This window comes from Equus quagga, chromosome 14, assembly GCF_021613505.1.
Source record: "Equus quagga isolate Etosha38 chromosome 14, UCLA_HA_Equagga_1.0, whole genome shotgun sequence".
Taxonomy (NCBI): domain Eukaryota; kingdom Metazoa; phylum Chordata; class Mammalia; order Perissodactyla; family Equidae; genus Equus; species Equus quagga.
Window position 1 is genome coordinate 12529892 of NC_060280.1, and position 26322 is coordinate 12556213.

The 26322-nt window shown below is 54.4% G+C and overlaps 1 protein-coding gene across 4 annotated transcripts in view; it reads left to right on the plus strand.

The window, feature by feature from the left end:
* Positions 1-26322, plus strand: part of USH1C (USH1 protein network component harmonin) — a 47599-nt gene that overhangs the window by 9794 nt on the left and 11483 nt on the right. For 2 of the 4 annotated variants that reach the window (XM_046638148.1, XM_046638149.1), the window contains exons 2-18: positions 643-710; positions 2103-2246; positions 2383-2521; positions 6092-6200; positions 6324-6348; positions 6539-6596; positions 6901-6995; positions 8335-8419; positions 9373-9432; positions 9589-9645; positions 9964-10106; positions 11135-11200; positions 11578-11702; positions 14826-14899; positions 21273-21389; positions 21924-22406; positions 25762-25881. In XM_046638148.1, coding sequence (XP_046494104.1) covers positions 643-710; positions 2103-2246; positions 2383-2521; positions 6092-6200; positions 6324-6348; positions 6539-6596; positions 6901-6995; positions 8335-8419; positions 9373-9432; positions 9589-9645; positions 9964-10106; positions 11135-11200; positions 11578-11702; positions 14826-14899; positions 21273-21389; positions 21924-22406; positions 25762-25881 — 1968 coding nt within the window. The remainder of the gene's footprint in view (positions 1-642; positions 711-2102; positions 2247-2382; positions 2522-6091; positions 6201-6323; positions 6349-6538; positions 6597-6900; positions 6996-8334; positions 8420-9372; positions 9433-9588; positions 9646-9963; positions 10107-11134; positions 11201-11577; positions 11703-14825; positions 14900-21272; positions 21390-21923; positions 22407-25761; positions 25882-26322) is intronic. The other 2 variants (XM_046638150.1, XM_046638151.1) reach the window with 2 other exon arrangements.

Sequence of the window (26322 nt, forward strand, 5' to 3'; positions counted from 1 at the left end):
TCTTGGGGGGGGGGGCCCTGCAGGGACCTGGGGAGGGGAAGGAGTGGCCAGAAGTCAACCAGCTTAGGCCAGGACAGGCCAGGGCAGAGTTGCCCTTGGCATTGGTGACGCAGAAGAACTGGGTGGTAGGGTGCTCCCCCAGGTGGGATGTGCTATCTGAACGAGTGGCCCAAATCCTTCCTGAAAGCAGTTCTCCGGCACTACAGCCACCATCAGGTAAGACAGTGGACTTCTTCCAGACCGGGGAGCCAACATGGGCATTGCTGCCCTGGACATGGGTGACATAGCCATGGGGGTGAGCGGCTGCGCTGCTGCCATCAGAGTACATCACTGTCACGTGGGGGTTCACCTGTGCGCATATGTGTGTGGGTCCCTATGTGCACGCATGTCACCCCCCTGGGGATGAGGCTTAGCCTGCCATGTCTGGACGTGCACAGGCACGCCTGTGACCATGCTGGGGTGGTCTGCATGGGTCTGATGTGTTGGGGTCAGAGGAGCAGCCTGGCCTCTGGCTTCCCTCCTCTCCTCACAACCCCGGCCCTGAGGAGCTGCGGAGGAGGTCCCCGTGGCGGCCTCCCCGTCCCTGGGGCCTGCTGTCGGGGTGCGGGCCTGGAGCTGTAATTCGGCCCTTGGGTTTTCCAGGTGGATTTTCTCATTGAGAATGACGCGGAGAAGGACTACCTCTACGACGTGCTGCGGATGTACCACCAGTAAGTGTGCTGCGTCCGGCTCCTGGGCACCACCCTGGGGCCCTCTGTCTTCAGGGAGCCCTGGGATGGGTTGTTCTGATTCAGGAGGACCTCCCCTCCCATCCTGGGGATCTTGGAGCGAAGATGCTCAATGGGAATCAGATGGACACGCTCTTTGTTTCAGCAAATATTTACGCAAACACTCTGTGCGTGTCTCTGTGCCAGGGGCTATGGGTGCACATGTGAACAAGACAGACTGGCTGCTGCCCTCAGGTTGCTCACAGTCTGGTGGGGAGGCTGTCAAGCATCCAGACAGATTCAATAGTGTGATTGCTGGGGTATGACGGGAAGTGGCAGCTGGCCTCAGTGCCAGCATCGGTTGCCTCCTGTCACCCACCTGCTTTTTGACTCATTCAACATCCATTTATAAGTCCTGCCACTTGCTGGACACCATGCAGAATCTAGAAATGAATAAGATCTGCTTTCTTCCTCGAGTAGCTTATGGCCTAGTGGGGGAAGATGGACGGACACTACAAACACTTATTGTAATATACGTTACAATAAAATAACTACTAAGGAGAAGTAAGAACAGGATGTGAAGAAAGGAGTTGTCACTTCTAACCGTGGGGAGAAGGACCGAGAAGGCTGGCGCTGGGTTTTGAAGGATAAGGATTTTGATAGGTGGAAATATCAGAGAAGGACTTTCCAGGCTGAGGGGTCCACATTAGGGAAGGTGTGCAGACGTGAAAGCAGAGAGTATGAGTGGGAAGTGATCAGTGATCTCGGGGGGCAGAGCTCGGGCCCCACCGAGACCACGTACAGCCACGAGCCCCCAGCAGTTCCACAGAGACAGGTCGTGGAGGCCCTGAGCCTGCCAAGGAGAAGAGTTTGGGACCTCTGGCAGTAGGGAGCCATCAAAGGGTTTTGAGAAGGGGATGACTTACATTTAGAAAAGATGAGAGTGAGCAAGTCGGCAGGCAGCTGGAGAAGTGTGGGCCAGACACGCGGAGGGTCTGAACAGTGTAGGGTGGGTGCCTGGGAGAGACATTGCGAGGGGAGAATTTACAGAGTTAGGCTGCCGATCAGAAGTGGGAGACAAGGGTGTGAGAGGGGTCACCACTGTTTCATACAGAGGTTTCCCATCTGGAGAGATCCTGAGCTTCAGAACTAGGCAGAGCTGAGTTTGAATTCTGGCTTGGTTTCATCTGCAAGGTGGGCTAACGATCGCTACCTCACGGTTTCCTTGCGATGCTTACATGAGAGAACAAAGTCTTCTGAGGCACCTGGCCCAGAGTTAGGGGCTCTGGGCTGTTCAGGAGAGTTTTCCTCAAGTTCAAGGCTTCCTCTGAGAATCCTTGGGTCTCAGAGGTCACAGCCATGGGTGAGCATCCAGGTGTCCCCATGTCTCCACAGGACCATGGATGTGGTTGTGCTTGTGGGAGACCTGAAGCTGGTCATCAATGAGCCCAGCCGCCTGCCCCTGTTCGATGCCATCAGGCCTCTGATCCCACTGAAGCACCAGGTGGAATATGACCAACTGACCCCCCGGCGCTCCAGGTGGGGAGGGAGCCTCCAGATTAGAAGCAGGGGGAGGGGGAGGTCACCCTGGGGTGGACAGGGGCACTCACTAGTGGACGGGGCAGCGTTGGCAGTCAGGGCAGAACTGGGCCGTCACCAGCCTCTCCCGTGGCAGGAAGCTGAAGGAGGTGCGCCTGGACCGGCTGCACCCAGAAGGCCTGGGCCTCAGCGTGCGCGGCGGCCTCGAGTTCGGTTGTGGGCTCTTCATCTCCCACCTCATCAAAGGTGGGCAGGCAGACAGCGTCGGGCTCCAGGTGAGCAAGCAGAGTCTGGGGGATGGGGGCCAGGGCCTCACTCACGCACTAGGCTGTGTGGCATGACGCGGTCACTTCACCTTTCTGACTGAGCCTTTGGGAGAGGAAGAGGCTGACGCATCCTGACAGATTCTCCTTAGGCCCATAGAAATCAGGCTGCGGGCAGCTACCTGTGTTCTTGAGTGGAGCTGGGAGCCCGGCCCCAGCGGCCGCTGCTGCTGCCCTTCACTGCGCCCCCTGCTTCCTGAAGGAGGAGAACAGTGATGTCCTGGCCCCTGAAGCTTTGGACACGTAGCCTTTTACTGGAAGGGGAAAGGAAATGGCAGGGTAGTGCGGTGGCTCAGAGCAGGGCTTGAACTGGCTGTCCTGGCTGTGCTGCTCATTAGCTATGTGACTTTGGTGAACTGACTTAACCCCGTGCCTCAGTTTCTCATCTGTAAGATGAGAGTGATGATAATACTCCCGACCTCATCAGGACATTGTGAGGAATAAGTGAATTCATATCACACTTCTCATAGTGCCTGGCACATCAGTGCTGTGCATTTGTTAGGCAAGCAGAGAGGCAGGTTCAGTGAACACCTATAATGTGCGGGGTGGCACACTCACAACCAGCTCTCATTGTACACCTTGGCTGTATCACCCCCATTTTACAGAGTTGATAGGGGCTCAGAGACTTGGCTAGAGTCGCAGCCAGTTAGTGGCAGAGCCACAATTTGAACCCAGGGCTCTTGACTGCCAAGCCCAGGGATCTCTCTTCAGCACCCCAGATGCCTCTCCCTTGGGGTCCCCTCACCTCAGTGTCTGAGCAGAGATGGGCAGACCTCGAGGTCTCACTCCTGCCAGAGCCAAAAGCTATGTTTTTGTATGTCCAGATAAAAGAGGCCCACCCTCCCCTCTCACCCCCTCCCAGAGCTTCCAGAACGTTCCTTATCAACATCCCAATCCGGCTGCCAAGCCAGGGGCTTCAGGGGGCTCAAGGGCTAATGGTACAAGACACCATGGAGTGGGAGGTGGAAACTAGGAGCTGACAGACATCGCTTTGTTCTAAATCCCTGTCTCACGGCTCCCCGGAGGCGTCTGAAATTTCAGCCCCTTCATTATTCCTCTCCTGTGCGGCACAATTTTCCAGCCCAGAAACGCAGCCAGAGAAAGAACATAATGAGCTCCTCTCCGGGCATCGGCTGAGGGCCTCTTTTTTCCAGGGTGAGCTGTCCTCTGAGGCCAGGCCTTTCTCAATGATGCCTCCGTGGCTCAGGGCATCAGGCCGTTTTAATGAAACTTAGTTTTCCCTTCCCGCCCCCTTCTCAGGCTTATGAAGTATCCGCCCTTTCTCGGGCTGACAGGCTCATCTCTCCTTTGTGCCGCTGTCCCTCAGATCGTCATTTCACGATGGCCCTTGCACAAAGGGCCTTTTGCAGGGCCCCACCGGGGAGCCAGAGGGAAAGGAAAGTGGATCCCGCCACCTGAGCCGGGGGCTGTGTGGGAATCATTCTGACTGGGTCCCGGCAGGTGCCCTTTAGGAACAGGACGGGGAGCTTCAGGACTGAAGGCCCTGCTGATTTGACCTGGGAGGCTGAGCCCCAGGTCAGGGGCTTTGGACCCACCAATAGGACTGACCCAGCCCTAAGACTCCAGCTCTTTGCTCTGGTCCCCCTACTGGAGATATTTTAGATGTTTTTTCAAGTGTAGCATATCTGAACCTACGTCCTCTGCCCCACACAGGGCAGCCTTGCTATATAGTCCGGGGCTAGAGAAAGATTCTGCATGCCTTGGTAGTCCCAGCTGTAAAATGGACAGAGGAATCCCTGCCCTTCCTCTGGCACTTGAGGGCTCTGACAGCTGGCAAGGATCCAGAGAGGGCAGGACTCAGGGAACTGCAGCCAGGGTTGGCCAGACGCCCAAGAGACAACGCTTGTTGTCTGACTTCAAATCCCAGCAACAGTGTGTCCTAGCTGGGTGACCCTGAGCAAGTCACTTCACCACTCTGAGCCTGTTTCCTCATCTGATTCACAGAAACGCAGGGTTGTTGTAAAGAGTGGGTGCAAGGAGCTAGTCCAGCTCTTCTCCTTACATGAGATGTCCCCAGAAGCCTGCAGAGTTCTTTAGCGAGCCCCTCCGTGTGGCACCCTTTGGAGCCCCATGCCACTCCTGTGAGGCCCCCGAGAAGATTGGGGTCTGTGTCCAGGTGCGGAAGGGATGTGCCCAGGTGGCAATCACGAGAAGGTGATCTGCGAGGGTGTTGCCGAGCATAGGAGTTGTCCTAGAGGACCCCTCAGAGGCTGTGTGCCCGCCCACCCGCAGACCCCACAGGGAGTCAAGCTGCATCCCCCACATGTGCCAACAAGTCTCCAAAGGATCAGCCATGTGGTGTGAGTTCAGCCCTCAGCTGACCTGCGCTGGCCTCAGGCTGGAGAGGAGTGTCCAGCCACACAATGGCGTGTGACCTTGGACCAACATCACCTGCCTGGGCCCCAGTTTCAACTGATGGCTGAGGTCCTTCCAGGCCTGCAGTTACTAAATGAGGAAAATCAGGACTGAGCCCCAGGGCCCAGGGGCTTGGAGGAGCCCACCTCAGTGTCCAGTGGGGGGCGATCTCATCACAGACCTGTCTCCAGGGCTGGCCCTGCAGGCCCCTGAGCCCCGCTGTCTCCCCGTCTAATAAGGCCTAAGTCTGAGAAGAGGGATCTGAGTGGAATATTCAGGACTCAGGCCTAATTAATGATAACAATAGCAACCATTTATTGATTACTTACGGTGTGCCAGGCACTGGCTGGCTTCACGTGTACACGCTCAGTTAATTCTCACAGCAACCACAGTATTTCCCTATTTTACAGATGAGGAAAACTGAGGTTCAAAAACTTCAAGAGACTTGCCCAAGCTCACGCAACTAATAAGAATAAAAGCAGAGGTTTGAACCCAGGACCTCTGATGCCGAAGCCTTGTGTTCATTCGCTGTTCTTTGCTTACTCCCAGAACAGGAACTCAGAGGTCAGGGCCGTGGCAGAGTTAAAATGTCCATTGAGTGTCCATCGAGTGGAAAAAAAGAGGTTGTGTGAGTGTCAGTGACATCAGCTTGAGTCCGCAGACAAGGGAGTTCCTGCCCAGACTTAGCTGTGGTGTCATGGTGATTAACAGGGACAGGAGAGTCTGCTCCTTAGGTGGGGTGGGACAAAGGGCAGGGAAGAGCTGCTGGGATCTGGGTGAAGGGTTGCCCTTTGCATGGATTCCAGAACCTGATGGTGTCCCAAAGCGGGAGAAGGGACACTGGAGTGAGGGTACTGAGTCCTGAGTTCTGCTCCCCACTTTCTGTGGGTACCCACTTTCCCTCACCCCCATCTTAGTTCTCCCATCTGTAAAATGGGGCAGAAAGACTGCTTGGAAGTGCCACCTGCCCTAGGATCTCTCAGGCTGAGGGAGGGTGGGTTGGTTGTAACAAGGCACTAGGACACATGCCAAGATTTCTTCCGAGGGGAGGCATGGTGGTCATGCCCTTTCCTGGAGAGCAGGCCCAGAGCATCTGGCGATGATGCTCCCTCAACCTGGGGCTCATTTCTTCTGTCTGTGGCCAAGGTCGGGGACGAGATTGTCCGGATCAATGGATATTCCATCTCCTCATGCACCCACGAGGAGGTCATCAACCTCATCCGCACCAAGAAGACTGTGTCCATCAAAGTGAGACGTGAGTGAGGCCAGAGGGCAGAGGGGCATTGCTGGTAGAGGGGAGGGCAGCAGGGAGCCCAGCTCCTGGGGGAGGACAGGCGGGCGGAGGAGCCGTCCTCACCCCTGTGCCTTTCTCCCACAGACATCGGCCTGATCCCTGTGAAGAGGTGAGCAGGACCCTCCCCTGTAGACTGACTCTTCCCCGTGGGCTCAGCACTGGGCGCTGACTCCCCGAGGCCAGCAGGGCCCCTGGGCCAGTGGCAGCTGGAGGCTCCAGATGAGGTGGATCTGGCTTTGGGGCCTGGTCCTACAAACGTCTCTCCCTAATGACCCTGTTCTACTTTCCCTTCTCATCAGCTCTCCCGACGAACCCCTCAAATGGCAGTATGTGGATCAGTTTGTGTCGGAATCTGGGGTGAGAGTCAGCACCACCTGGGACGGGGTCTAGACAGGGTGGTCTCCAAGGAGGGGTGGCCACTCCTAAAGGCAGGGCTTGTTCTAGAATGTGCCCTGGGGGCTGCATGTGGGCCCCAGTGCATCCAGAATGCCCCTGTGGGCAGTGGGCCCTCAGCCGGGCACAGCTGGTGCAGACACACCCCCGGGACAGAGTGATAAGCTCAAGTGGGGACAGCAGCACTCACCCTGAAGGCTTTATGTGCTCTAGAGGCCAACTGCACACATGTGCACACCCAGTGACCCTTGTCCTGTCCCTCCTCCAGGGCGGGCGGAGCAGCCTGGGCTCCTCCAGTGGTCAGGACAACAAGGAGAAGAAGATCTTCATCAGCCTGGTGGGCACCCGGGGCCTCGGCTGCAGGTGGGTGGCAAGGGTGCCCTGGGGCTCACTCATGGCCAGTGGACCCTGGTGGGCCCCTACGCCTCTGCCTGTCTCACTGCTGCTTCCAAGGAGACTTTTGTCCACTAGTGGTGACACTTCTTGGTGCATGATTTCCTCTCTGAGCTTCACAACAGCCCTGTAGGGCCAGAGGGCCAGCTCTAACAGATGAGGAAACTGAGGCCGAAAGGCAGAGTCGTATTCCTTTGGTGGGTCCTCGAGTCACTGCCAAAGGAGCCTGTCCAGCTGCTCATCTCTGTCACAGTTCCCTTGTCACTTATTACCTTGTGGGCTTCCTAAAGAGGCATCCAGGGAATCGCAGAGACATCGGTCCACATGGGTGTTCTTGTTAAGCACGCAGGTCCTACTGTCACAGATCTGGGTTCCAGCCCCTGCTCTGGCACCTATGAACTCTAGAACCTTGGACTGGTTACTTGACCACACTGAGCCTCAGTTTCTCCCTCTATAAATTGGGTGTGTGATAATACCCACATCACAGGGTTGCTGTGAGGAGGAAGGAGATGACAGAAATAAAGGACCAAGCTTAGTGCCTGGCAGGTAGTAAGCAGTTGGTAAATATTAGTTATTATTATTTGTTTATTATCATTATTTCCATTCATCCACATTTATTCAATACTTTTCAGCCAAGCATAAGTGATAAAAAAGTCCCTCCTTTCTAGATTACAGCCCAGAGTAGAACCAACCACATAAATAGTTACAGTATAGAGTGACAAGGATGGTAATGGAGCTACATTCTAGGTCGGGGATGGCAAATCGGTAACGTATCCTGTGCTGTCTCTGTTCACTTAGTCATGGCTGCCTGAAGTACTGTCTTGAAAAGTACTTTAAGGCTTTATCCAGACTTGGTGAGAAAGAGTGCTGTGATCGATTAGTGATGTCTGCCACAGACCTGGAAGGGGAGAATAAGAGTACAAGTGCCATCCTTGCTGTAGGTGTTTTGGGAGCACTGAGAAGGGAGCAACTAGCTTAGTCTTGGGATAGAATAAGACCCTGTAGAGGAGATAGCATTTGAATCTTAAGGAATGAATAGGAAAGTGCAAGAAAGAGAGAAGACAGCACATGCGATATATTGGGTGAGGGGTCAGGTGGGGGGGATTACAAGTAGTTTTCTGTGGCTAATGCCACAGGGAAATGAGGCTGCACAGGTAGACAGTGGAGTGCCTTGGGCACTGAGCTCGTGGGTCGCCTGTATCCTGAGGGGCCGGAGCACAGGACACGCAGGCAGAGGGGGCAGGACACAGAGTGAGCGAGGCTGCAGGGGTAAGCCGAGCCTCACCTGCATTTCCCATCCCTCCCACAGCATTTCCAGCGGCCCCGTGCAGAAACCCGGCATCTTCGTCAGCCATGTGAAGCCCGGCTCCCTGTCTGCCGAGGTGGGGTTGGAGGTGAGTGACCCGGGGCCCGTCCCGTGGGGCCCTAGTGGGTGTGGGGTCAGCCTGTGATCACAGGTGATGGAGGTTCTTCCCACACACCGGCTCTCGGCAGTCACCAGCTGATGGTTGCCGCCCACCCCCCAGGGGAAGGCTGCACAGAGGGCGTGACATGTGGCCCTGTCTACAGCCCTCAGGTCTGAGAGCCTTTGGTCCTGAGCTTAGGAATGTAGTAATAATAATCAGAGTTGACATTTATGGAGTGTTTACTGGATTGGCCATTGTTCTAAGCCCTTTAAAATTTGCAAGAACTCTGAAAATAAGGTCCTATCGTTAGCCTTGTTATACAGATGAGGAAACTGAGACCCAGAGAAAATATATGATTTTCCTAGACCTTGTGCCCAGCGTGGTAAGGCTGGGATTCAGACCTAGGTGCTCTGATGCCAGAGCTGGAACTCTTAACCTCTGCTTTGGACAAGTTACTTCCTGTTCCTGTGCTTCAGTTTCCTCTCCTGTAAAATAGGGGTAAAAGCCATCCTTCCAGGGTCGTTGTGGGGATTAAATGAATTAATACATAGGCTTAGAACTGTGCCTGGCACATAGTAAGGGATCGATGAATCTGGCTATTTTACCAATTATTATTATGACTCAACACAGCCTCTGCTATGTGAGAAGCCCAAAGGCTCCTATGTCTACAACCTGAGTTTTTGAAGTAAATGTCATACATTCAGCCAAAGAAATGAACTTCTAATGGTGTAATACTTGACAGCTGATGAAAGAGATATGAGGTTGAGGGGTATTTGGGGTCCTCCCAAGGCCCCATCAGAACTTTCCAACTGCTCTGCTCTTTGGGCAGAGTTGAGGTGCAGCCCAACATCTGACCCTGGACCCCAGGGGGAGCCCTTCCTGTAGATGAGTGAGTGTACAAATAGTGCAAACACACTGATCTCTCTCCATTTCTCCACCAGATAGGGGACCAGATTGTTGAAGTCAATGGCATCGACTTCTCCAACCTGGACCACAAGGAGGTGAGATGAGGATCTTCATCTGCTGGCCATGATCCTCTCTGCCCCCCGTTTCTCATGCCCCTCGCCCTGCCATGGTGTCTGAGACCATCTCTGCTCTCCAGAGGCCTAGACTGCTCTGCTGTCAGGCCTCAGCCAACTGTCCACCTGTCCCCACAGGCCGTGAACATTCTGAAGAGTAGCCGCAGCCTGACCATCTCCATCGTAGCTGGAGCTGTAAGTTCCGGAAGGAGCTGGTGGGGGCCCCATGACCCCTGACCTTCATCCCAGCCACTCAGAGCCTTGATCTCTGCCATACACTCCTTGGCCCCTTGGGAAAGGCCAAGGGGTCTCCTTCCCTCAAGCTGTGACAGAGCAGAGGGAGAGGATCTTTGCCCCGCCAGAAGTTTGGTCAAAGGCAGCAGGAGCCACAGTGCCTCACAGTGGGGGCCACAGCCGTGAGAAGACAACCTGCATCTTGGCCCCCAGGGCTGTGGCAGGGGACATGCAGGTTCCCCAGGGGACTGAGCAAGGGGCTTCTTTCCTCCCCACGAGGGCCGGGAGCTGTTCATGACGGACCGGGAGCGGCTGGCAGAGGCACGGCAGCACGAGCTGCAGCGGCAGGAGCTCCTGATGCAGAAGCGGCTGGCGATGGAGTCCAACAAGATCCTGCAGGAGCAGCAGGAGATGGAGCGTCAGTGAGTGTGGCCAGCCAGGCTGCCCCTCCCCACCCTCCCTGACCACCATATGACCCCATTGGCCTTGCTTCCTGCCCTCGGCGTCCTGGGCCAACTTGATCCCTTCCCCCTGAGGCCTGTCCTCAGGGCTCAGTGGTGGTCAGTGTAACCATCCCTGCCTCCAGACCCCTGGGCTCCTCCCTCCTTGCTGAGGAGAGCCTCTGATTTCCAGGAATATGGAAAATGAGGATGCCACTAGCAGTCGGTAACATTTTTTGAGTACCAGCCATGTGGCTGGCAGTGTATGAGGGCCTTGTGTATGTTACTTAATTTCATTCCCACAATAGCCTGGGAGATAGACAGCATTAACCCATTTTACAGGTGAGGAGTCGAGGCTCAGAGAGGTTAAGCCACTTGTGTACAAAGTCACACGTGGTCAGCCTGGGCTTTACACCCATCTGTAGTGATAAAGCCACCCACTCAGATGGTCAAGATGATGGACTGAGAGAATCAATGGGGTGAGCAATTCATGAATCAAAACTATCAAAACCCCAATCCCGATGCGTCCTAGGAGTATGATAAGAACTTGGAGAAGGGAGGCGGACAGGATCTTCCCATCACAGAGTTAGCCTGGAGAACCACCCTGGGTGGCACCTCTGCCCATTGCCCTGGCCTTGGTTAGCAGCCCTGGCTACCTGGGGTCTGGGGCCCTCCTCCAGGAGGACCTCACTCAGGCCAGGCCCTGCCTATCATCAGTCACTTTATCTAAGTGTCTGGAGGTGGACATGCAGAGTGTGGCCCGCATTGACCTACCTCCCAGCTCCAGCAGTGCAAAATCTCTGCTCAACGGTGCCAACCAAAACCACAAAGAGTACAAAGCCGGGGCTTTGTCAGACCCGCAACCTCAGCATCCACGTCTGGTCCAGGAATCCTGGGAAGGGAGCCTGGAAGAAATATTTAAAACTTTTCTCAAAGCAGAAATTAACCACAAGGAAGAGTTAACTTATCTTGCCTAGACTTCAACAAGCCAATCTACATTTGTGTTTCAGGAGGAAAAAGGAAATTGCCCAGAAGGCAGCAGAGGAAAATGAGAGATACCGGAAGGAGATGGAACAGTGAGTGCCCCGGCTGCACGTGTCTGCACACGCGTATGTGTGTGGACGTGAGGCTGCTCTCAGGAGTGTGGCAGCCAGAGGCCACCTCCAGGCCAGTCTACCTGGCGGATCTTCTTGTCCCCTGGTGGCTCCTCCTTTATTTGTAGCTGTCCCATAATCCTGGTAAAGCCCATCTTATTAGGGTAACTAGAACAGAGTCTTATAACTGCCGGGTGGCGTTCACACTCTGTTTAGAACACAAGTGCCAGGGACTTTGTTTTCTTCACCACGACTAGAACCGTGTGGCCTCTCCCGGGCTGGTTGCGGTTCCCCGACAGGCAGAAGGTGGGCCCGCGAAGGTTCTGACTCCAGTCACAGGCGTGGGGGTTTTATTTCAGGATCGTGGAGGAGGAAGAGAAGTTTAAGCAGCAGTGGGAAGAAGACTGGGGGTCAAAGGAGCAGCTGCTCTTGCCTAAAACCATCACCGCCGAGGTGCACCCAGAGCCCCTTCGCAAGCCAAAGTGTAGGTATCATGTGCCGGGGGAGAGGGCTTCCTCCTGCGGCCGGGGGATGGGGAGGTCCAGACAGAGATGCTGGTCTCCCTTCACGCACCACCTCCTCCCCAGGTGAATAGCCCGTGGCTCTCTGGGCTGCATTTCCTTCATGGAGAGGCAGCCATGTGCCAGGGGCTGTCGGCCAGGGCATTGGGGTGGGTGGGATCCGTCTTCCCTCCTTGTCCTGAGGGCTGCTGCCAGGCTCTCCCCCATGACACAGACTCAGGTGGGCAGACCCCTCCCCTGCCCTTGGGCTGCTGAAGAAGGAATGGAGAGCTGTGGCAAAAGTGAACTGCTCATGGGATTATGATCTTAGTTGTTGGGTGTCGTGTCCTCTCCCCGCCTGGTTCTGAACTGGGGCTGGGGTGAAACAGCAGCAAGAAAGTGGGGAAGGGGCTCACATTAGAGAGGACTCTAGTGGTCCAAGATTGATGGCGACTGTGGGTGGAGCTTACCTAAAGTGCCCCTGCCACCTGCATCCCTGTGCGTGGACCTTGCATGGTCCCACCACACCAAGGATGGAGTCAGGACTGTGAGACCCCTTGCAGGCACCAAACCATGGCCACCCTGGCGCCTCAGCTCCCTGTGTCCCCCCACCTCCTTTCTTCATCTGCCCTGCGATCTCACCTCTAGTTTTAGTCCAGACCTCAACCGACTGCTCCCTGTCCACTTGCTCTCAACCCCAACTCCCAGGATGTGTCTTCAAGGGGCAGCTCACACCACCAGGGCAAAGTCGGGGGCTCAATCTCAGTGCTTCTTCAGTGGGCTCGTGGTGGGGAGCCAAGGAAGGCAGCCGAGGGGCCATGGCAATGACGAGCGCAGGATGCCTGGTGGGGCCTTTACTCTCACTTGGCAGCTGTTCTGATTCGTACCTGACGTGGGGCAGGTTCTACTCCAGCTGGGAGCCCCCAGGTTTGGGCTGAATCTGCACCCAGGAACCAAGGGTCCCCATTTCTGTCGTGTGGCAACCATTTAGGAACCTGTGATGGGGTCTAGACAGCTCTGGCTCCAACTTTGAATCATACCTGAGCCCTAGAGGGACCTCAACTTGGGTCAGTGAAGAGGTGAAGGTTATCTGGATGGTTCCCTATCACCCCTCCGTGGTGCAGGGCAAACAGCTTCCAGCACATTCCTTCCTGGCAGTAGAGCGCAGTGTCACCTCAGGGGCCTCTCGGAAGGACAAAGCGTGCTCTCATCAGCCTCCCCCAGGACATTCGGTATTAGTTGAAGATGTGGTCAGAGTTAAATTCCCAGTGAATAATCTGTTTTTAGACAGGGAGCTAATTTGCTCTTATGAGTGAAATAGGAGCTTGAGAAGGAGAGAAATCGATTTTAATTGCTTTTCATGAAAGTAATCCTAGTCAGTGTGGTACCTTCCTAGAAATTGGGTCTTGGCTTCAGGGCAAACACACCCTCTCCGGAACTATAGAAAATAAAAACTCTTTCTCTAGCAAGCTATTTATTTAGTGCTTTTAAACCAGATCGATCTTCTTGAATAAAAGGATCTAGAAACTTCCCTTTGCTCAGGTGTAAATGCTCTCTAAGGGAGCGCTGCGAAGCAGGGGATTGATTGATGACCAGACTTTGCCAGCCTGAGCTGGGGCAGCCGCTGCCTCCATCCTTCTCTGTATGCACCGGCAATTCAATTCTCATTTTGAGAAAATTCAGGAAATGCAGGAAGGCGTCTGAGCCAACTCAATTCCTGCCTTTCTCCCCATTCCCGGGAGGCAGGGATGGCCTTGGCTGTGTTGGGCCAGCAGGACCGGGCTGCAGCCAGCCCCTCCCTGCCTGTCTTCAACTCTGGGTCCAGTTGGCCCACAGTTTCTACCTGACCCAGGTGTCTGTGCCTGTGAGGATGGACCCTGCATTTGTGAACAGACAGGAACGAGTGTGGAGCATCTCTTGCCTGGAAAATGAAGCCACTCATCCTAATGATGTGGGTGGGACTGATGGCTCCCCTCACCACCACCTGTCCCAGGGCTCTGCCTGCCCACCGTGGCCAACCCAGCAGAACCCCAGCATTCCACCCAGCCCTCAAGTCCACGACACATTGTCACAGGGGCCCCCAGAAGAACTTTTCTTAGCTAAAGCAATGGGGGAGAGGGATTTTTATTAAGGATCCCAGAGCTGGAAGGAGCCTTGAGAGATGAAAAGGTTTAAACAAGAGGTTTCCATCTTCTCTCCCCATGAAGGACCCAGTCAGTCAGCCCCCACCCCCAATAGACCCCATGGTTTAGAAGTTGAATTTTTTCCCTAGCAAACTAAGTAATCATTTGTGTTCCCATTGCTTTATTAAATAGACATTCTTGTTAGCAAGACAGCATCAGTGCTCCACTGCTGAATAAACATAAATTGAGCCAAAAGCAAAGGAACTTAACTTTAGGAACTTTAAGGGACTTGAAGAACTTCCGAGGCTTTTCATAGATTAATGGACAAGTGCTTCTAATTGATACTTTGAATTATTAATAAGCAGCTCACAGGAGACTCATCCACTACCCTCCGCGGTCCCACGGAGTCCAGGTTGGAAACCACTGGAATGGATGGCTTGCTATTCTCCACCTTATGTCAAAATTCACGTCTTCCTAACCACTTTTACCCTGTTGTGCCCCTTTTACCCTTTGGAATCCCCTCACCCCCTCAGCATCCCCACCCTGCCCGCACAGCTCCGATAGCCCCCCGGGACCCAGAGCTCCAAAGGTGCTGAGAAGCAGCCAGGAGGATCTGTTCCCCCTTGTCAGCCCTGGCACCAAACATGCATGATACCCAGATGTTCCTGTCCCTGCACCCCACTCCCAGGTTCCAACCGAGTGCCCTGCAAAGTGGTTCTCACTCTGCTGCCAGATCAGAGGCCCCTGTTGTTGGCCCGTTTTACAGACAAAGAAACTAAAGCTGCCAAGGTGGAAAGCACTGCATGCACCATCCCAGAGCAAGAAACCTTTGCTCTGGGCTCCTGAGCCCTGTTCCTGCCCTGACCTCACAGCTCCCATGGCGGAAGCTGGTCACAGGTCCCCAAGCTCCTCGGAAACACCTCTGGCCTCTTGGTCTCCTGGCTCCCTCTTGGCTCACCAGCTTCCTCCTCTTTTCCTGGGTAGATGATCAGGGAGTGGAGCCCAAGCTCGAGCCGGCAGACGATGCAGACGGAGGCACGGAGGAGCAGGGAAAGCAGGTTTGCAGCCCCCGCTTTGCTCCCTGGCCTTGCTGCTCTGCTTGCCCTGCCCGCCGTGTACTGCTAGCCCCGCAGACACCAGCCCCAAGGGGCCGGCACGTGGTGGGGACCCCTGGAGTCTATGAGGCTCCTCCAAGCCCCAGCTTGATCCAAGCACTGCAGACACAACCTTGAGGACAGGATGCACAGCCAGGCTGAAATGTCAGCTAGCGCACACCAGTGCAACTGAACTGCTGGTTCGAGCATTTAAGTACTGACCAAGCCCAAGCCCTTCCTCTGCTGCTCTGGCCTCTCCCCCCGGACTCCCTAGACCTCCCCAAGATCCAGCAACTAAGGGAGTAGTGCTTGGTCCAGCAGGGGGCTTTCAAGATCCTGTTCCAGAACTCAGGCTGGGTAGGGTGGGTAATTATGGAAGCCATCGCCGCTGGCCCGGGAGCTTCAGGTTTGAGGCATTACCCCATTGCGCTATTGCCTGGGGAAGGCAGGGCGCTGATGCCCTGCTTATCTGGCCTGAATATGCTCTTCTGGAGGGAGATCTCCTGCCCACTGCTGCCTGAGCTGTCCTTCCCAGAGCTGACCGCGGCCAGTGCCTTCTCTTTTGACACTGGAAGCAGAGGACATGGCCTGCAGCATGAGACAAGACAGTTTTGTTCCGTCCGACAGCAGCTTTGGGCAGACACCTGGGCTCCCTTTTGTCTGGGGCCGTTTCTTGGATGGAGGGAGCTGACCAGGGTCAGGAGACGCCTCGTTCTCTTTCAACGGGGCTTTTTGTTTGGAGAACTGTGGGAAGAGCTCATCCCTCCACAAGGGGCTTTCTCTTCGATTTTCTGGCACTGACTTCTGACGCCAGTGTCCTGGGAGAGGCCATTGACCGTGGCCCAGGCCCTGGGCATTGGGGCCTTTCTGAGGAGATCTTGGGCCTGCTTTTTACCCCAGAGGAGGCCAGGTAAGTGGGGAGTGGGGCAGAGGGAGCAGTTTGCTGCTGGGTCTGCTGGCGCTGTTCTTCATCTCGCCAAACCGTGCGTTCCTTGGGAGCCTAACTCCCGGCTGCTGCCCGTGGACGCTCTGGCTGAGCTGAACTGCTCTCATTGCTTTGTTCTCTGTGTTCTTACAGCCTTTGGGTGGTTTTATCGTTACGATGGCAAATTCCCCACCATCCGGAAGGTAGGACAGGACTGGGCGCCGTGCAGGTTTGCTGCTGTGTCTGCTGTGGGTTTTGGCCTTTTCCAATCTGTGCTTCTTTTCCTGTTGACTCTCAACAGTGTGACCCGGCCTGTTCATTCAGAGGGTAACCCCCCGTGCGCCTCTCTGTCAGGGTGACCTCACAGGCAGGGCGCTGTCACAGAGGTATCGTGGGGAAAGTGTTCACCGGCTGAGACAGGTACCGCCAGGCACCGTCTGGGTCAGCACCAGCCCCGGTGGGCACAGGGCAGGGGCAGGGCCGAGGATAGCTTCTGCTTTGTTCCTCTGTCAAGTAGACCCAGAGGCCAAGACCAGAGCCAGGGACAGACGGAATGAACTACCAGGTTGGGTGTGCACAGTGCAACTTACGAGACTGACGCAGACACAGACTGGCTGCCAGGGGGCCATTTGCTGCCTCAGGTTGGGACAGAGAGCCACCCCATCATGACTTTCTCCTGGAAATATCTCTGCGTGTGCCCGGGATAATGCGTTTTTCTGGTCTGTGGGGCCTTGAATTTTCTCTTGAAATCTTATTACTGTATCTCCAGGCCCCATAAAACTCTGCCGTCCTTTTTCTTTCTAAATCACTTCGGCATTTGATTACGAAAACGCCCCCGTTAACGTCTGCAGACTGGACATTCCAGATGACTTGGTATTTGGGAATCAGGCCTCAGCATCAATCTGGGTAAACTAATTTAGGTGTCATCGCTCGACCGGCTCTTCCTGGCGGGATGTCAGTCCCCCAGAAACCAAAGCACTGGCAGCTGGGTGACCTTGATGATGTGGAACTTCTCCCTGCCTGTAAAATGGGAATATCGGAGGTGCCAGGAACGTCCACCCGCTTCCTCCAGCCTGACACTGTTAAGATAACAGACAGCAGCATTATTCCTGACAGAGGTGAACGACTTTACCCAGGAGCACAGATCATGATTTGCATGACAGTGAATAAACTTAGGACAGAGCACCTCAGGGGCTCCTTGCCGCACCACTGTGGTCTCAGAAAGGGCTTGGTCTCCTACGACTGTCCTTTTCATTCTGCAGGCTGCCTCTACGGCTTAAGACGTCTCCTGGGGCTAGATTTCTAATTCTTCTCTGTATACTGTCTCTACTGGAGCTCAGCTAGAGAGGACAAAACACACACGGGATTTTGAAAAAGTAATAAAAGGAGACAGGCTGGTAAACTGGTTTCCAGCCACCAATAACCGGGTAAATGTAAGAAAACAAGCATCTCCTGCACACACTTGCCTCCCATCGGACGTCGTGTCACTTGAAAATCGCTGTTGGTCAAGACGTAGCCCTGTTCCCCCCATTCATTAGTTCACTCATTCCACATATAGCTGGTATTTTGGTATTCATTTCATTTCTTATTGAGAGAAAAATTGCATTTAGGTAGAAGCGAGAGCATATCCACACCCTCTGCCTCTCCTCTCAGTCGGGACCAGAAGAAATATTTGCCATAAATTTAACTGACACCTGAAGGACAACAGAATCATGTCTCTCGTGCTGGCTCTGAAACTCTGTTGTCTTTTTTCCCAGAACTGTGTGAGATGCTTTGTCTCGCAGCAGCTGGAGCACCAAGTCCAGGTCCTACAAGTGGTTCCCTATGGCCATGATCGCCAATGCACAGAATTCCCCTTGTTTGAAAAGATAACCACTCAGTGTCTTCTACTCCTAACCTGGCAGTGAGTTCCTTGGGGGCTCAGGCATGTAGCCCCACAAAGTCTTCAGGGCCTGAAGGATTCCTGGTTCTGACTAAGCCTTTTCACCGGGACTGCTTGAGTAAATCAAGCAGACCAGCCTACTTAGGAGCCCACCTCTGGCAGGGGAGGCAGATCCATACACAGCTGTGTAACCTGTAGGGAGGAGGCTAGTCCAAGGTCAGCAGGCAATGCGATGGGTAGCTAGCCCTTCTGCACTGGAAAGCAGGTGCTACTTGTTTGGAGAGGGGACAGAAGCAGTCCCATCTGCCTGTCCCACCCAGGAACCCTAGCTCTCAAATCGTAGCACTGCTGGGTATTTTAAGCCAACAGAAGGGCCATTCCTATCATGGTGGTCCCTGTGGGAGGCCATGGCCTTACTCTAGCAAGCTGACATTAAGCAGAATGTTTCCAACTCCTCTTGGGGAATTGCTGTCTAAATCTATAACATGATGGCAAGGATTCATCTATCAACTGAGCCAAGAGTCTAGTGAACAGGGCACGCAAGGAAGCAGGCAGGACTCTAAAGCAACGAGAACCATTTTCATATGTGGCTCAGAGACTGCTCTGGGGTGGGTCCCTATCCCCGAGATGAGGGGCCATCTACAAAGCACATTACTTGTGTACAGAGGCAGGGATGTGACTCGGTCATAGGTCCAAAATGACCCCGCAAGTCCCTCCAGCTGTGGACAACGTTGTGTGTCCATTGCTGGGAAATTCAATTGCTCATTCCTGGCCTTGGATGCTGGGATGATTCCAGAATTATGAGAGCAGGCCCCAGGAAGCTTGCTGGGAGCGGGGGTGAGCTCAGTGAACACGCAGGTTTCCCTCTGCCCCCAGAATTTCCCAGAGTGTTGACTGTCTGCTGTCCCCTCTCCTGAGTGCTCTGTCCTCCATACTGTGTGTGACGGGGGCTCACACTCCCTCCTGCAGTTCTCCCAGTGCCCCCAGCTCATCAGGGCACAGTAGATAACTTGTGGGACCTGGAAGACTCAGGTCCAAATCCTGGCACCACCACTTACTGGATGTTTGACGTCAGGCAAGGGACTTCACGTCTCTGTGCCTGGGCTCCTCCATCAGGGAAAGCGGATGAGGCCTACTGTGGGATAATCAGTCAGTCCCTTGGCACATAGGCGGTCCATAGATGTTTATCCTCTTCCTTCCTTACTCCTTGGCTTCCCTGCAACCGCACTGGAGAAGCAGGCAGGGAAGCAGGCTTTGCAGGTCCAAATCCAACAGGAAGAACCAGGAGTCTGTGTGCCCTGCGTCTCCCTCCCAAATCCTCTCCAACACTGACAGCAGGAAGAGCAGTGAGCTGTTCTCTCCCCTACCCCCAGCTCCCAGTCCCCTAGGTTCTGGCCAATCCTCAGTTCAGGGGCCTGGTGCAGAGGGAGCGTGGATTTGGACTCTCCGGGATGAAATGGTCTGGAGCTTAAGCATCAGGACAAATCTGATGTCCCTGGCTCTGGACTCCCAAGTCTGAAGCTGATGCCTCCTTTCTCGGTCAGGACAGAGGGTCTCTGCATGGGGCTTGCCAGCTCTCCCAGATTTTCTGTAGAATCTCCCAGGATGCATCTGTGGCATCTGAACATGAGACACCTTTCCATTCAGATGATGGAGAAGGCATGTGCCCAGATACTTGGACATTAATACAATGCCTTTTGTTTATACAGCACTTGGAAGCTCACAAAGCTTTTTCATAGATATTATTTCACTGGCTCTGGATGGCAAGCCTGTGGGGCAGTTATTTTCCCCATTTTGGAGATGAGGTGAATCAAGACCAGAGAGGTTAAGGAACTTAGCCAAGGTCACACAGCTAGTTAGTGAACTAGTAAGCCAGTTTTTATGACTGGCAAAAGGAAAATGTCTCCCACTCTGCAGTGGGTAGCAGTGACCTGCCTGTCCTAAACCTGAGGTCTGATGCCCAGCGCAGAGGGGCAGAGCTGGGGGAGGAGCTCACCATAGGCTGGTTGCCTGCTGTTGTCTGAGGGCTGAATGCCCTGTTTGCTGTGCTGTGCCAGTGTCAACACTACCTTGTAACCCTTGTCATGTAAATAATGCCACATCTGCTCAGAAAGGGAAGGATAAGAAGAAAGCCAAGTATGACAGCCTGCAGGAGTTGAGAAAGAATAAGAAGGAACTGGAATTTGAGCAAAAGCTTTACAAAGAGAAAGAGGAAATGCTGGAAAAGGAAAAGCAACTGAAGATCAACCGGCTGGCCCAGGAGGTGGGTGTCCCGCTCACAGGCCAGGCGGGGATCCCTGGGGTGCTGTTTGTTTGTTCCCCACCAAACTCCCAGGGAACCAGCTGGAGCTGTTCTCCCCAAATGGAGTCCAAGGAGGGAGTGAGCCCTGCACCCCTCCTGGAGAGAGAGATATCCCCCCCGCCCAGGGTCGGCTGAGACTAGCTTCTGGCTTAGGTGTATGTTTGTTTGGGATTGAGTCTAGCCTCCTTGCTCAGGTGTGGGTCTGAGGCTAGCCTGCCTGCCCAGACTGTAGGACTTAGGTTAGCCCTCCACATGCCTGGCGAGAGGTTTGAGTCTGTCCCCTCCACCCCCACCTCACCAGAATATGAGTCCAAGGCTATGCCTCTCCACCCGAGGTGTGGTTGTGAGACCTGTCTCCCTCCTCAGGGTGTGCGTCTGAGGCTAACCCCTCTGCCTAGACTGTAGATTTGCAGTTAGCCATCCATCCACCTGTCATGAAGTCTGAGTCAATTTGGCCCCCTACCCGGGATATGAGTCCAAGAGCAGGTTTCCCCAACCTGTCTCAGATCTGAGGGTCTGGGTCTGAGGCTAACCCCTTTGTGCAGGCAGTGTGTCTGAGGCTAGACCTCTTCAACCCAGGAGTGTATCTAAGGCTGTCCCCTTGAAGACATGCCAGAAGCAGTCTTCCCACATGAGTAATTCCCATTTCCTAGGTGAGGCAGATGACCTTAACTCCCCAGCTGTTGGGGTATTATTGGTTCTGTTTCTCTTTAATGTTTCCATGAATCAGAATGCCAGGCTGATTAGATTACAAAACCAGAGTAGTTCTGGAAAATGTGAAGTGTGCCAGGTCTGGCATTAGGAACAAATTAGCTACAAAATTAAAAATAAAATCAAATTGTGTTTCTGAGGACAAGGCAACGTTGAGTGGGGAAAAAAAAAAGAGTAAAGTTAAAATCTTGGAATGTGCCGGGAGCCTACGAAAGGACCATTCTTGGAGAATCTTAAGAGCCTCAGCGTTTGCAGGGTCTTGGGGGCCAGTGAACCCCACGCAATGCCTGAGCCCTTTCTCTGATTGTGCCTGACGCCCCAACACCCTCTCCCCCTAGTTTCTGCCTCCTCTGGGGCCAGGAGGAGCAAGCTGGGTCTTTTTCTAGAAAGCTGACATACCCCACACTACTCTAGGTTTTTAAGAAGTGTTTCTGTGCCGCTGACTCAAGTGTGCCACCCATGTGTGACTTTGATGTCCCCTTTGTCCTCTCCTTTTCGCGCCGGCCTTGGGTCTCAGGTGTCCGAGACAGAGCGGGAAGACCTGGAGGAATCGGAAAAGATTCAGTATTGGGTGGAAAGGCTTTGTCAGACGCGCCTCGAGCAGATTTCCTCTGCCGATAATGAGATTTCAGAGGTAACGGAGGCCTTCTTTCCACAAAGACCCCTGCTGCCTTCAGAACGACCGCCCCGGCGACAGCGGGAGGCACGATGGCCCGGGCAGGCTTCCGTGTCCAGGGGCCCCCTCACCAGCCCACTCTTCCTTCCTCTTGTGAGGAGGGGGACGTGTCTGTGTACCTGCTTATCTCCAGTGACCACTGAGTCCCAGCTCGTCTGAGATGGTCCCTGTTAGGCCTGTTGTCCTGGTCTAATTACTGAGTGCCCCTTTCACTGTCAAGTGTGGTCCAGTTTAGATGATAAATTATATGGTCACCTTACTTATCACCCACATCTGGCGTTACTTGGGACTCTCCTGCATTTGGGCCACCCTACTGCCCGTCTGGTATGCGCCTAACTGGGCACCCAGGTGACAGAGAAGCGACTCCCCCGTGGTTCTGGTTTGAGGGTGGTCGTTCTCCAGCAGCCAGAGAAACAGATAAGAGCATTGTACTTGATGCTTTGTGAAGTGGAGCCCTGTCTGACAATTACAGCACTTCCTTGCTACCCCCAGATGACCACAGGGCCCCCGCCTCCCCCGCCGTCTGTGTCTCCCCTGGCCCCACCCCTGAGACGATTCGCAGGCGGGCTGCACCTCCACACCACTGACCTGGATGACATCCCTTTGGACATGTTCTACTATCCCCCCAAGACGCCTTGTGCCTTGCCTGTGATGCCCCACCCTCCACCCTCCAACCCTCCCCCCAAGGTCTCGGCGCCCCCTGTCCTCCCCTCATCAGGCCGCGTGAGCACCTCGTCCTCGCCCTGGGTCCAGCGCACTCCACCCCCCATTCCCATCCCTCCCCCTCCATCTATTCCCACCCAAGACCTCACTCCTACCCGCCCGCTGCCCTCGGCACTGGAAGAGGCACTGGGCAACCACCCCTTCCGCGCTGGGGATCCAGGCAACCTAACAGAGGACCGGGAGGCAAAGAACCATGGTGGGAAGCCTGCCAACTCCCCCGTCCCTGAACGGAGCTTCCCACTCCCCCCAAAGGTACTACCCCTGTGCTGCATGCTATGTTGGGAAGCGGGAAGAGTGGGCAAGGCTGCTGTTTCCCGTGTGCTCCTCTGCTCCTATGGGCAGAGATGGGAGGAAACATCACCCCACTCCGCTTTCTAGGAATGAGCTCCCCAGCCTGCCTGTTTTGGTCATCCAGCATGTGGGTGGTCTCTGCTGATTTTGAAGTTCTGTATTGTATGGTGAGTTGCCTGTGACACTTGGGGTGGATGAGCAACAGTGCATCCATGTTCATCACTCTCTCTGCTCCTCTTGCCTAGTATGGGCTGGTAACATTCAATGCAGTACTTGCAAGCCTATGTTAGTGAATAGTCAGAGCTCTGAGTCACAGCCAGTAATTTCTTGATATTAGCCCAGAAAGCCTTGATTATGGGAAATAAATCCCTGGTTTAATGGAGGGAAGGGGGGGTGCAGTGGAGCACTATTAGGCTCTGTAAATGAGGTGACAACACTGTCCAATGCAGTATTAGGACATTGCAGTGCCATTTTCTATGGCACTAGCCAACCACACTGGCTTGAAGTATGATACTCAGAAATTTCTGGCCAACTTCCAGCTACAGAAAAAATGAAGATGGAGAGTTCCTAGAAATCTCCAAATTATCCCTAGTTAAAAGACTAGGGATCTTTTTCTTGGATGTCAGGAGGCAGAAGAGTGATCTTTCCCAAAAAGACATATTTCCTATTAATTGTTCTTAATCCAAAGACTATTTTGGAAAAGGCAATCCCCAGGGAAGACAGAGAGCTTTGATCTCATGGAGGGAAAAACAAAATATTCCTTTGTGTCAGTAGCCCTGGGGCCAGGCTTGAGCCAGAGCTAAAGCAGCTCATGTCAGCTGCGTAGGGGCTGGGGGAGGGCAGTCTGTACCTGATCAGTGGTTTTCACTAACCTTCCCTGCATGGATTTGAGTTCCTGCATGAAGGGCAGCATAAGCATCTCAGAGCCTTCAAGAGAGCTCAGGGAAGAAAGGTGGGAGTGAAGAAAGTGCCAGTTGCCAAGGCTGCAGCTCCTGGCTGGGGATTCTCAGAGGGCCTTCCTCTGGACCTCCGGGGGAATCCTAGCCCTGCAGCCGACAGAGAGAAGTCTGCCTGTTCCAGGGATGTCTTGCCCCAGAGCTCAGCCAGGAGCCGGTTCACAGGGGGCTGAGTTAGCCTGGCACATCCTTCTTGTGAGTGGCCCCCACCAAGATGGGCGGCCGCTTTTCCTCAACAAATTTGATTCAGCAATCATTGATTGACTGGGCACCTGCTTCATGCCTCTCTGTGTAAGGGGGGAGGGGAGCAGGGCTGAAGGGTCACAGAGGAGAGTGGCACACCTGTGCTCTCTAGGACTTTGCATTGGAAGGATGAGCAGCTGACCAGGCAGGATTCAGCTGTGAAATTGGCACTGGCCAGGTGCTGTGGGAGGGCTTCATACCAACGGGAGGTTGAAGGCACCTCTGTAGAGTAAAGGGCTTGTGAGCTGAGCCTTGAGGGATGGTGATACATGGAGGATGAGAGGGAGGGCACTGCAGGTGCAGGGAACATAAAGATGGCAAGGAGGAACCGCCTGAGTGTGAATCCTGGCTTGGCCACTGGCTGGATGATTTAGAGCACGAGTTACTTCATCTCTCTGAGCCTGGGTGGATGCGAGTGCTAATGGCACCCACGTATTATAAGGGTCAAGTGAGTTAATACATGAAATCATTCTAAGTTAACACTTTGGAGAGTGTCAGGCACAGAGTTGGTGCTCAGTAGACATTAACTATGATCAGTGACAGATCAGGGTACGAGAAAATTTGGATGAAGCTGCCCACAAGAGATTGGAGGCAAACTCTGCAAACTTTTGAGTCAGGGTCAAGATTCAAAACAGGGTCCAGCTTTCTCGGATTCCTCCAGGAATCACGAAGTTCCCACTGTAAGTTCCCGATCAGAGAACAGGGAACATTAACAGCTCCCCCGACACCATGAGCCTCTGAACAACTGGACCATAAGTGCTTAAGTGACATCAAAGCCAGGGTTGTCCCTGACATGAAGGCCAGGGGGGCTGCCGTTTGGTTAGCTGCATCCTGCCTGGGTCAGCGCTTGGCCCTGGCACCACCTGCCCCGCCCCCCCCCCCCCCCCCCCCCCCCCCCCATTCTCCTGGCAAATTGTCCTCAATGCTACAGCAGAAAGTGTGGGTGATCACACACCTGCACAGCCAGCCCAGCCACCAGCAGGCCTCAGGTGGCGGAAACACCTGTGTCAGCTTGGCATGTGCGCCAGCCACACCAGCACCTGCCTGAGGAAGGGTTTCAGGGCCATATCTACCCCCAGGCACTGTCCCCTGGGCCCACCATACTATTGAGTCATTCATTTATTCATGCAGCACGTTTAGTGAGCACCCAGTATATGCCAGACTATGCTGGGCCCTGGAGAACCACCCCAGCATAGGCAGTCCAGGCCCTGCCCGAGACAGCCCGGCGGGAAGTCAGTCACAGGTAAGCAGAAACTACCACACTTGCAGGGGAGATGGAGAACCACAGTGCTGCGATGAGGGGTGGTGGTGCAGAGGAAAGCTCAAGGAGTGCTTCCTGAAGGAGGCAATGATACCCAAGCTAAGACTGGGGCAGGTAAAGCAAGCGGGATGGCATATGCAAAGGCCCTGAGGCAGAAACCTGGCATTTGGGAGGCTAAAGTTAGGTGGTGCGAGGAGGGTGAGGAGTGAGGGATGATGCTGCAAAGGAAGGTAGAGAAGCTCATGAAGGACACTGGAGGTCAAGCCAAGGAGCTCAGGAGTCAGTGGGGACCCATCAAAGGTTGGGGGCAGGGTTGTGACCTGATCCAGTTTGTTTTGCCCTAGATGCTGAGGTGGGTTAGAGCAAAGCAGACAGGTTGCATGAGCTCCTCTGGATGCTGCTCTCACTGGTCCTCACCCCCAGCCTCCAGAGACTCTGTGCCCACCCGCCAGGAACAGCAGATGCTTCGAGTGTAGTCCAGGACTAGAACTGTGGCCAGAAGAGAGAGCCCTTAGGGAGAGAGAAGGCTGGATGACACTCAAGGCCGCTGGGAGCGAGTCTTGAAAGTATGTCCTCTGAGTGACAGTGGCTGCTGGGGCCCCCAGCACTGGGCTCTGGCTCAAGTGCCTGGTTCCTTAGAGCCACCCAGTAGTTTGTGTGGCCTCAGAGCATACTGTGGCCAATGGACTTCTCGTCTCTCTGCTGAAGGTCACACCCCTAGGACTTCCGGTGGGATGCCCACACCAGGCTGGTTCAGCATGTGCATGGTATTTGCATGTGATTTGAAGTGCCATGGTTGGCCCAGGCCACCCCCACCACGACCTCACATGGGTCTCTCTTAAACTAACCCCTGTAGACATTTTGCCCAAGCCCGCAGCCTCCAAGAGGCCCTGGCGTGTCCACCATCTCCAAACCAGTCATGGTCCACCAGGAGTCCAACTTCATCTACAGGCCAGCTGTGAAGTCCGAGGTCCTGGTAAGCCCTGGGGTCCTGCCTGGGGCGTCTCCTGAGGAGCAGACAGGGCTTGTCTCCCTTGGGTTCTGCTGGAGCGAGAGTGAGGTGGGCCACAAACTCACATCAGGGGCCATCTCCTACCCTCGTCATTGGCCAAGAAATGAATCTACGTGGCTGTAAGCATCTCTGCACGGTCTCACTGAATCCTCCCAACAGTCCAGTGAGAGGGTTCCTGTTGTTCTCCCTGTTTGCCACTTGGGGAAACTGAGGCTCAATAAGGTTAAGTCAGTTACCCAAGGCAGCGTCTTTCTGACTCCAGAGCCCAAGCTCCTACCTGCCTTGTCAGATTGCCAAAGCCTACACTGACTCCACTTACCCTGGCCTCCGCCCCTAAGGTCTGGTGGCATGGAACCGCCTCGATGAGGGACTGGCCAGAGCAGATCCACTCCCTTTCTCCGGTTC